The following is an 11,832-nucleotide window of genomic DNA, read 5'->3' on the forward strand; positions in this document are numbered from 1 at the left end:
GCCATTTGCTGCAAGAAATTTCCTCCAAGACAAAACATGGCGAATGGCTTTCTTATGGGTTCAAATATGTCCCAAGTATATTTGAACTGGTAATAACCTTGTATTTATACACATCACTGACTGGTGCTGCTATCCTGTAATTTGTTTATGGTGAGCCGCCGATTAGAGCTGCTAGTCATTGTATGATGATGGAAATATCATAAAAGAGGCAATCTCTCTCATCAGCTCAGTGCAGCCTGTTCATAGTTTGTGACTGTAGAAGAGATAACCACTCTGAAATGGTTGCATCTCATAGTCTGGGCAGGTGGTGCGGTGATGTAATTTTAGGTGTATTTACATGATTTGAATACAGTGACAAAACACTGATTGGCTTTCTTAAGTTTATTAAAAAGAAAACCAATTATAATCTGGATTCTAGATTTAGATCTGGATTCTAGATTTAGATCTGGATTCTAGATTTAGATCTAGAACTCTAAATCTAGATTTATTGAGTCACTAAACTATTGAAATAACAAAACTTAAATACAAACATTTAAAACTAAACAACAAATAACAATGCTTGTTATTATCTCAATGTTATTGGTCCTAGTCTGAAACATATATATCTATTAACAGTGAATATTCATAATAAAATGGAAGTGAATACCAGGAAATAGTATTGTAACCAAAGGTTGGGACAATCTCAATATGATGGCAGGTTGTGTTTATATTCATGGTGACATTGTTCAGAATTTTGTTGACATGAACAACCCAAAATAGATTACTGCTGTGCGAGAGTATGATACCCCCGACAAGAATGGACTGGACCACTACATATAAATAGTAGTGGTCTGGGTAAGTGAGGGAGTGTGAGTTGTCTCATTATTCGATGTATTCCCTCTTGTTTGATGGGGGGAACGTCATAGGTTTGTGCCTTCATAATGGAATACGAAGGTTTGAGTTCTTCTTCTGACATTACATCATTTGAGGAAGAGCTGGTTAAAAGTTTGAAGAGAATAGACGAAGCAATGGAGGCGAAGAATTATGCAGAGGCGAAGAATTATGCAGAGGCGGTGAAAGAGAAAAGTGAAAACATGTATCTGGAGAAGTTGAGGAGATTCAAAGAAATGCTTAAAAGGAGGGGAGCGACATAAAAGTGTCCCCCCAACAAAGAAGTTTTAAAAGAAAAAAAGAAAAATCCATTATTTACAGGACATACTCAGCAACAAGAAGGAAAATTGAAATCATGTCGAAGGTTTGAGTTCTTCTTCTGACATTACATCATCTGAGGAAGAGCTGGTTAAAAGTTTGAAGAGAATAGACAAAGCAATGGAGGTGAAGAATTATGCAGAGGCAGTGAAAGAGAAAAAGCAAAGATGTGTGTCTGGAGAAGTTGACACACATCAACTTCTCCAGACGTGTGTCAACTTCTCTGGAAGTTGACAGAGAAGTTGGGTGTCAGCTTCTATTATGTCAGGTGGGTGTAGGACTCCCATCCTACACCCACCTGACTCCCACCCACACCCACTCTACCCCAACCTCCCCTACAGACACCAACCCTCTCCATGCTCCACCTGACACAAAGACAAGCACAAGCACACAGGTGCCCCAAACTTCCCCACCCTTGCCCTGTAAGAAAAAATATGTTATACTGTATAACGGACAAAATGAAAAACTTTATAATGAGATAGACTCATGGGACAGAGCGATGAAAGTGAATACAACAGAAGTTAGGGGATTGCCTGAGTACTTTCATTGTGTGGTAGCAGACCCAGAGTATCTTTGAAGAGTAAAGGATTATGAGGGGGACTTTGAGTGGTGGGTCAAGAAAATAGACACCAGCACAATACCAGAATGGGTAAGCTATCTTGAACTTTTAAAGAAATTTAACAGAGACATTCTTTGGAAAGATGAAAGTTAACTGTTACAAATAATGTTTTAAAAAGAAGTTGCATTAACAGGTTCAGTGAAGTTGCTCGGAAGTGGGGGCTGAACGGCTTCATTTCATTTATCATTTTATCTAATTCATCCTTTCCATCCGTTTTCTTTTCTGTCCCCACTATGTGCTGTCCATTCTGTGTGGCTAATAAAAAGAATGTGTGTTGATAATTTAAAGTTTACAGTTTGACTTAGTGGGTTGGATTGTTGGTTCTTAAAAGATTGTTGTTACGCTCCGTGTGATTACTGCCGTTTGTTTTGATTATATTGTTATTACACTGTTGCAGTGTATTCATTCATCCATCATTGTAGCGTCTGATGCTTCCGAGCATGGATTAGGTGCAGTTTTACTTCATAAATACGAAAACGGAAGTACAAAACCAGTGGTTCATGTTTCGCACTTGCTAATAGTGGCAGAGACGAGGTATAGCCAAACTGAAAAAGAGGCCTTAGCAATTATTTTTGCAATTTAAAAATTTCACTGGTTTCTGCATGGCCAAAGTTTTTTTTATTGCAAACAGACCATAGACCTTTGCAGTTGATTTATGGGTCTAAAAATGGTTACCGACTCATACTGAGAACTGCCTGCAATGTTGGGGTGTAATATTACTAAATTATAATTTCAAAATTCAATACATTCCATTGAAAAAAGTCGGTCATGTGGCCTGCCTTTTGAGATTAATTCCAAAAAATATGAAATCATTAGAAGAGACTTGTAAGGGTCTAGCTTGACCCTGCCTGAGATTTGAAACCAAATCCACTGGCTTGTTGCTTGTCAAAACGAGCAGGAAATACTCTCCACACCAGATGATTGATGAGGAAACACTCAATGCCCTAGGACCTGTGCTGGTCAAGGATAGGTCAGTATTTTGTTTAGGGTTTGACCTACATTACTGACCATAGTCTATATAACAGAAAGAATTTCCTATCTCTTCCTCTTATATGTCAACTATGACCAAGGAGCAACACTCACTTTTGCGTCAGCCTTAACCAAGAGCAGCACTTCTCTCCGCCATTCACTCGACATGCGAAGAGAGGCTTTTGGCCGTAAGAAAAGCGATGCCACCTTTACCCTTTCTTCCTTTCTAGTAAGCACTACGCTTTCTTTACCCTTTCACTCTCTATGCATTCTTTACCCTTTCTACACTACCAACTACTAACCAACAAGCCAACCTTGTTACTATCTCTAGAATTGCTGCTGCCTCTTTAACTATCTGTCGGGCAGCGAATAAACATATGTAAATAACATTTCTTCCTTCTTGGTATTAATTTTTCGATGTTTACTGGTACTCTGACATGGGAATGTACTCTGACATTATATCGAACTGATATGGCACATCACATCCAGCCCGTTTCAGACTGTTATAGTCGCACTGCAGGCAGAAAGTGAAATGAAAAGTGTTATGATGAATGTTATCCAAGAACTACCAGTGATGGAACAGGATATAAGAATGAAAGCTGTAGTTGATGAGTATATTATGAAAATGAAAGAAGTTTTAAAAATAAACAGAATAAAAATTCAGTTGCCAGTAGTTTTTCAATTTGCGACGATATTCTGTTGTATGTCCAAAGAGTGGTGGTTCCAACTTCATTGCAAAAAGGTGTATTGCAACAATTTCACAGCAGACATTCAGGAATGGCAAGAACGAAGGCTCTGATGAGAAGTTATGTCTATTGGCCGTCTATGAACCGAGATATCGAAAACTTGGTGAGAACGTGCCAAAGTTGCGTGGTCACGGCCAAAGCTCTGCTGGTAAAATATCAATCGTGGCCAGAGACAGAGAACATATGCTCTAGGTTACATTGACTATACCAGACCGGTAAATGGTGCTTACTACCTAATCATAGCAGATGGCTGTACTAAGTGGCTGGAGGTTTGCAGGTGTTATAGACCAACCTTTAAGACAACTATAAAGTTGTTATAGGAATTGTTTGCACGATACAGTGTCCCTGACACGCTAGTTTCAGACAATGGAATGCAGTTCTCTGGGTATGAATCCGAGAACTTCTGTAAAAGGCATGCGATAAAGCATATTTTCACTCCACCCTACCACCTAAGATCAAACAGGCAGGTAGAATGATTTGTGGACACCTTTAAGAGAGTGTAAAGAAAAGCGAGGAATGAATTAAGTAACAACGAAGCACTGACAAATTTCTTAAGAATGTATAGAGTGATCCCCAATCCAAGTACAAATTCAGGGAAGTCTCCTGCAGAATTGATTTCGCAAGAAGAATAAAATCCATTTTTGATAAGCTATTACCAAAGACAAAAGACGTAAAGGAAATGTGAAAGAGCCAACGAAATACGTCGAGATAGGTGATAAAGTGCATTTCAAAACCTATAGAAACAGTAAAGAAGGCTGGAAAGATGGTCTTGTTACTAGAAAAATTGGAAATAAGAGACATATAAACCAACTAAGGAAGAGGCATGCCTAAGATTAGGAAGAAATTCCTATGGACGTATTCTGTGAAATATTCGATGTACCAGTACCAAAAGTAATAGTCCCTTCAAACCAGCATTAGAAAGAGAAAACAGACTGAACACCTTGATATAATGCCCAAGTGGAAGAGATACTAAAAACAAAAAAGATATATAAATAAGAAAATTTCTTTATTCCTTTGGAACACGTAATCTCAAAAGGGGAGATATTGTGCAAGAGTATGACATTCCCTAGCAAGAATGGACTGGACCACTACATATAAATAGTAGCAGTCTGAGTAAGTGAGGTAGTTTCCGGGGGACAATGGGCCTGAGCGTAGGGAGGACCTCACAGACTCCCTTGCCAGTCTACTGCGCCTCTCAGAGAGGGAGATGGAATGCCGTGAAGGGCCAATCTTAGCTGTGGAAGTGGAGGAAGTATTGTTGGAGTGTGGTGAGGACAGGTTGCCGGGTCGCGATGGTCTCCCCTATGAATTGTATTATACTATGCCAGACTTGTTTGGGAACCTGCTGGCCTGTGTCTTCAACTACTGGGAGCAGAACGGGAGTATTCCTGTGTCTGTGAGCCAGGGTGTGGTGGTACTGATCAGGAAGGACCCAAACAAGGGGGACATAATTGACAACTTTAGGCCCATCACTCTGCTTAATGCAGAGTTGAAGATTCTGGCCAAGGTATTAGCAAAAAGGTTGGCGAAAGTTGTGGATGGTATTTATACAGCAACATCAAGTTGGCAGTTTGGGTAAACGGTTTCTTTTCGGAGCCTTTCAATATTGGAACTCTTGGTTTGTCAAGATTGTCTACTCTCGCCTCTGCTGTATGTAATGACTCTCGAGCCACTACTGCGAAGATTGGAGGCGACGAATGGAGATCCACAAGATTTAGGGTATGGAAAGTCAGTCACAACATATGCAATGTCACTGTCATTGTATCCAGGGACCAGGACCTACAGAGGGTAGGTGAGGCCCTGAAGGATTACAAAGCGGTGGCAGGAGCAAGAATTAACCGGGATATGTCAGTTGGCTTGCAGCTTGACACTTGGAGAGGCCGTCCAACTATGCCATCCAACAGTGTTGTCAGAAAATGCTTGGGTCTGGTTTAGTCCAGTGAAGATGCTTGGGTTTGGTTTAGTCCAGACCTTCAGATAGAGAAGAATTGGAGTGAGGTTGTGGGCAGGGTGGTGTCCATAACTCAGACCTTGTCTGGGTGGAGGCTATCCCTGAAAAGGAGGGCGGAGATGGCAAATGTGTTTATTGCATCTGTCATAATCTACCACCTAACCGTCATGCCATGCCCCAATTTGTGGCTAAGCAAGTTGGAACGCATGCTCTTTCACTTCTTGTGGGAGAGCAGGTGGCCTCTTGTAAGGCACTCTATCTGCTGCTAATACCCACTAAAGGGTGGGTTAGGGAAGCCATGGCTAAAGAAGTGTAGGCATGCACTGAAGTTGAGGCATCTCTGGCTCTACCTGGATGGTGAGCAGGTATGGTCTCTGTTCGTTGATGAGATATTTCCCAGGTTCACCTCTTTTGGTGAACTGGAATGCTGGATCAGGTGTAGACCAAGAGTGGGAGCTTGGTAACCAGAGTGTCGACAGGGGCTCATGCTTCTCTCTTGAACGAGCAATGCCAGCAGAGTGGGTACTACCTCGGCTTACTTATAGAGGCTGGTAAAAGGCAAGTGTGATGACGACGTGCATAGATTCTGGGTTTTGATGAAAGTCAGCTTGCCAACCTGCATTGAAGGACTTTCGGCCTGGACCTATGAACAACTTCCAGAGGTCCCTGGCGTGGCTGTGCTTCCGAAGTGCCTTGCCAGTTTGGGATAAACTTGTGAGGCATGGTGACATGGATTCGCCTACATGCTCACATTGCGGGCGGAGCAACGAAACTGTTTTGCATGCAATTATGCAGTATCTGAGTCTCTTGGACCTGTGAGTTTCTATCGAACGGGCATTGTCACAACTGGGGAGAATACAGCTGTCAGCTGAGTCGATTATTAAGATTGTTCCGCCATCTTCTCTAAAAGCAGAAGAGAAATTCTGCTTTCTAGCCATAATGGATATAGTAAAAGAGGTGATATGGAGGACGCATAGAAGAGGTATCACATCAGGTACCTTTGTCTCTGGGCGTGCTTTGGTTAACCTTTTTTTATATCACTTAAGAGGGAAAACACATCTAGAGAAGGAATGTCTGATGTCAAAAAGATGGAAGTAAGTAATTTGAATGTAAGTGCCTAATTAAGTGGGGGTGGGAGGACGAAGTAAATGGTTTAACACAGGAATGTGGTTGGTTGGGGTCAAACCCATTCCACGTCCATTCATTCTTTCATATTCATTCGCAATTATATTTTTATTCATTATATGTAATCTCATCTGACAAGTCCCCAACCCCTATTTGTCCCGTGCATTGTCCTCTCTTTGTTTAACCCTGTGGTTTTAATAAAATCATCATACTAATTCCACAGTTCATGTGTTGATAGTACAAAGTTTACAGTTCGAGTTAGCGTGTTGGATTGTTGGTCCTTAAAAGATTGTTGTTACATTCCGTGTGGTTACTGCCATTTGTTTTGACTATGTTGTTATTACACTGTTGCAGTGTATTTGTTTATCCATAAGGATATAACAATTATACAGAATATCAAAGAAAAATGGGTGAAGAAAAAACTTAAGATTTACAAAAGTAAAAAAATTCATTTAGAATTTGGTGAAAAATCAGGTACCTCTCAGTTATGTTGTATTGTAGACCTAAAGAACTCACCTCTATACTAATTTCAAATTTAAATATAGATTTAGACTTTATTAAAGCAATAGGATACTTTTCAAGACAGTGCATTAGTTAACCCATGATAAGTTTCTTGATCATTCAAGGAAAAGTTGAAATTCTGTTAGAGTTTACATATGATATAAAGACAATTCCTGACCAAAATTATTTACTATCTTTGAAGAAAGCTGAGGTTCTGTTTAAGTTTTTTAACAACATTTGCCATTATATAGTGGTGAAAAGTTACAGTTTTGGAAAGACAGCATTTTCCACCTGAAGATAACACTTTAGGGATATCTATTAGAGGACATCGTTAGTGTTCAGTATATCATTACATATCAGGTGTGGAGGTGCAATGGCCCAGTGGTTAGGGCAGCGGACTCACGGTTGTAGGATCATGGTTTCGATTCCCAGATTGGGTGTTGTGAGTGTTTATTGAGCGAAAACACCTAAAGCTCCATGAGGCTCCGGGGGTGGTGGTGAACCCTGCTGCACTCTTTCACCACAACTTTCTCCCACTCTTTCTTCCTGTTTCTGTTGTACCTGTATTTCAAAGGGCCAGCCTTGTCACACTCTGTGTCATACTGAATCCCACCGAGAACTACATTAAGGGTACACGTGTCTGTGGAGTGCTCAGCCACTTTCACATTAATTTCATGAGTAGGCTGTTCCGTTGATCGGATCAACTGGAACCCTTGTTGTCGTAACTGGAGTGACACAAAATATCAGGAACTAGTGAAATATATTGGGAACATGTTGTTGCTTATATTTAGTCTCTTTATCTCTGGCAGGTTTCTGCTGCTCACCTGAAATCTCAAATTATTTGTTAGTGAACAGTGCTAGCCATGTTGATGAGCACAAATTTGAATAAATCTTTTGTCTACCCAGCAAATACAAGTTTAAAATAGCATTCTTATATTTTTATGTATTTTACAGAACAACTTATTGGACAGCTGTCCCACTACGAGCTTGTCATACCAACTCTCGTTAATCGGAAAGGAGAATTTCTTAGTTACAACCTGGAAATTTCTGGTGATGAACACGAGCCATCAACAACAAACCGTAAAAAACGCCAAATTTTTCAAGGCCCTGGTTCTGGACATTTCTGGTCCAATTATTATATCCATGATCGTGTATTCTACAAATTGTCAGCCTATGGCAATGATTTCCATTTTAATTTGACACTGAATAAGAAACTGGTTTCCAGTAATTTTGTTGTTGAATACTGGGATAAATATGGTGTTAAGAAGCAGCATTTTGATGTCCATCGATGTCATTTTGAAGGCTTCAGCTACCAACCATATAAATCAGAAGCTGCCTTAAGTAATTGTCATGGTCTGGTAAGTAAAATAAAATAATTTTTTTTCATATTTTCTGTTGGAAACTTTAAAGATCATCCAATCATATTTTTAAAAATTTTCAATTAATTCATTACTTAGTGAATCGTTACTTAGATCTTAACACTTTGAGCTAATGGTATCCTTAACCCTTTTCAGACTAATCTGCCTGAGACCATCCTTGGTTCTATGCTATAAACTTATTTTTTTAAAGTGGTCCAAATTAAAATTTTTCATCAAAATTTCATGTTAATTTATGTTCCAACTCCACTTTAATTAGTAATGACAGTTATTTAACTAAATTCTCCATTATTTTCAAAATTAATTGAAACAAAAGTAGTGTATTTTAACAGAAATATGATAACAAAAGTGTTAAAGTGATCTAAATTAACATCTTTCATCAAAATTTCATGTTAATCTATTTCTAAACACCAGCTTAATAATGAGTTATTTTTCTAAATTCTTCCTTATTTAAAAAAATTAAATTGAAACAAAAGCTGTTATTTCAGCAGAAATATGGTAACAAAGGAGTTAAAGCCTGTTTTGTCATTGTTCAGAATCTCTTTTGTAATAGATAACTACAATTTTCCAATGAAGATTACTTATACCCATTAAATATTTTAACTGATTTTGCTCCTCAGAACTTGCTTCCTATATTTCACTTTCCTTGAACTAACCTGTTACACTACTCTACTTTTATGTTTACCATATATAATCTGTCTCTCTCCTAAGATCTAAAATATGGCATTCCTAACCGAGAGAACTGTTCCATCCCACTTTTCTAATATCCTCACACAATATCTACATCTAGATCAATATATCAGAGTAGATATCTCTTCTCTGCCCTAAATAAATAAATAAATTCTTAGTTGGTACCTATATTCCTAAAAGATAGTTTTTTTTATTTAGGGCAGTGAGAATAATGTACTCTGCTCAGAAACACAACAAAATGCCTGTAGTGGATTTGTACTCAAACCAAAGTTCACATAGTCATGGACCTTATCCACTCAGCCATCTAAGGTATAATATCTACTCTGTGATGCATCTTCCCTAGTATTTAGTACGAAAGAAACCAATGTTAATTGGGTGGTGTTTTACTTTCTGAGTTCAAATCTTTTGGTGGGGTTTACCTTTCATTTTCCCCCTCAAGATCGTAGTAATATACTTGGATGAAATCAATCAGTTATATTTTTCTATACAATTTGGACCTAATTAAACTAATATTGAATGGAAAGTTTATAGTGAGATGTAGATTCTCATTGTACAAAGTTTTGAATTTCCACAGTAATGCTTTCACAATACTTCACTCACTGTAATATTGCAACTGAAAATGCATGAATGCTACAAACTCACCGTTGTTTATCTTTATTTATTTATTTTTTTGTACAAAACTTCTTGGTTTCATAACTGTATGATAATAACTATTTTTCCTTCTTAATTCAGCAAGGTGTCTTTACAACAGCTGAAGATAACTATTTTGTGGAACCTTTGTGGAATCATACAAACGATGTGGAACGAGAAGGATATCCTCATATTGTTTACAAGAAATCTGCCTTGAAACTTCCTGGTGGGGCAGCTCATTGTGGAGTGAAAGGTAGGGTCCTTAAGTTGTCATCTTTGTTATCAACTGCAATCATAAAGCATATGTAAAACAACTCAAACTATGTGAGTTGACCACAACTGTGACACATTGAAAGTTTATTTCAACAGAGATTGAAGCACCTATATTCAATAATAGCTGATATAAATGCTGGTTGGTTGGTTGGTTGATTTCTTCAGCCCTGTTTTACATCATACAGAGAGAAGGTGCAGAAGTGTACGTGAGAGATACTGGTAGAGTTAACATAAGAGGTGCAAGATGAGTGTCTTACAACTTTATGAAAAATACACATTTTTTTGCATGAAATTTTGCAGTGATAGATTATTGTTGAAGTAGATTGTGATTATGCTGATAAAATCTAGAAAAATAACAGCATATATTTATTGCAACTATGCAAATGAGAAATTTGTTTTGTTTAATTTTATTTTAAGATAATAAATATTTTTACAAGGGTAGAAGAACATCGCAAAGCTGTGACACGAGGAGATATCGATAAATCGGGTATAGCTGATCATGTATGGAAAAATGGAAACCACCTCCCCCTGTGGGATGAAGTTAAAATAATAGACAGGGAACAACACTGGAAAATACGAAAACTAAAAGAAGCAGCACATATGCTAGGACACAACAACCTCCTAAGCAGACCGAGTGCAGATATGAATAGCATATGGGAACCGGTATTGAGGAAGGATAGAAAAATAATAGATTTATAAGCCTTAAAATTCACCCCATAATTGCCCACGGGCATATGGCGTAGTGGTTAAGAGCGCGGGCTACTAACCCCAAGGTTCCGAATTCGATTCACGGCAGCGACCTGATTAATAATAATAATAATAATAATATAATAATAATAATAGTAACATCGATAAGAATGAGAACCCAGGTTCGAAATTTCCCCAAGACACCTGACGAAGGCTGGAGGGTATATCAGCCAAAACGTTGTGTTAACAACAAACAAGATGAGGACGAATATCCGTCAAATGTAAATAATGTAAATAATTCCTCATCTCTTAAATATAGAACTGTATAAATATTTTTATTTTGAAAATTAATATTCATTTCATCATTTTGTATAAACACCAAGTAGTTTGATATAAGTAAATTATACAAGGTCTTGCAGATAAATTGAAACGATTTTTATAATGCATAACCTGGTTATAAATACTAAAATAATGGTAGTTATACTTATTACAACGAAAACATTTATCACTCAATATGACCACCCTTTTAGGCAATTACTGCCTCCACATGAGAACAAAATTTTTTTGCTGCTACTGCAACCTCTGCCTTTTTGATTTTGCTTGTCACATGCAGGATGCTGGTCTTCAAACTGTTGATATTCAAGTGTGGTGAAACATTGGTCCTTGCTTGAAGTATGCCCATAAAAAGTAATTGAGAAGGTTGAGATCTGGGCTATTACTGGACCAGATGCTGGCCATCACAAAAAATGGCACCAAGGAAGGCTTGTATTGCTTTTGACCCATGACATGGTGCAGAATCCTGGATAAGCACCACATTGTCAAGCCGAAACTTCTGCTCCATCCAAGGTAACAAAGAGTTTTTCAGGATGTCCAGATATTTCTTTGTGCAAATCTTCAAGCCAGACTCAATGAAGTGTGGATCCATGACACTTCCATCACTTGCCATGGCTCCAAATACCATTACAGAGGCAGGATTCTTAGTCTCAAACACAGGGTGAATGTCAGAAGGGTTCTATGCAATCACTTGGAGAATTTCTGAAATTCACCTCAGTGACCACAGTGAAATTCTCGTCCACA

At 38.3% G+C, this 11,832-nt stretch overlaps 1 protein-coding gene across 1 annotated transcript in view; it reads left to right on the forward strand.

The window, feature by feature from the left end:
- Nucleotides 1-11,832, forward strand: part of LOC106874289 (A disintegrin and metalloproteinase with thrombospondin motifs 6) — a 131,479-nt gene that overhangs the window by 32,911 nt on the left and 86,736 nt on the right. The window contains exons 2-3 of the mRNA XM_089357432.1: nucleotides 8,054-8,457; nucleotides 9,898-10,048. Coding sequence (XP_089213558.1) covers nucleotides 8,054-8,457; nucleotides 9,898-10,048 — 555 coding nt within the window. The remainder of the gene's footprint in view (nucleotides 1-8,053; nucleotides 8,458-9,897; nucleotides 10,049-11,832) is intronic.

This window comes from Octopus bimaculoides, chromosome 9 (genome assembly GCF_046866305.1).
Source record: "Octopus bimaculoides isolate indiv1 chromosome 9, ASM4686630v1, whole genome shotgun sequence".
Taxonomy (NCBI): domain Eukaryota; kingdom Metazoa; phylum Mollusca; class Cephalopoda; order Octopoda; family Octopodidae; genus Octopus; species Octopus bimaculoides.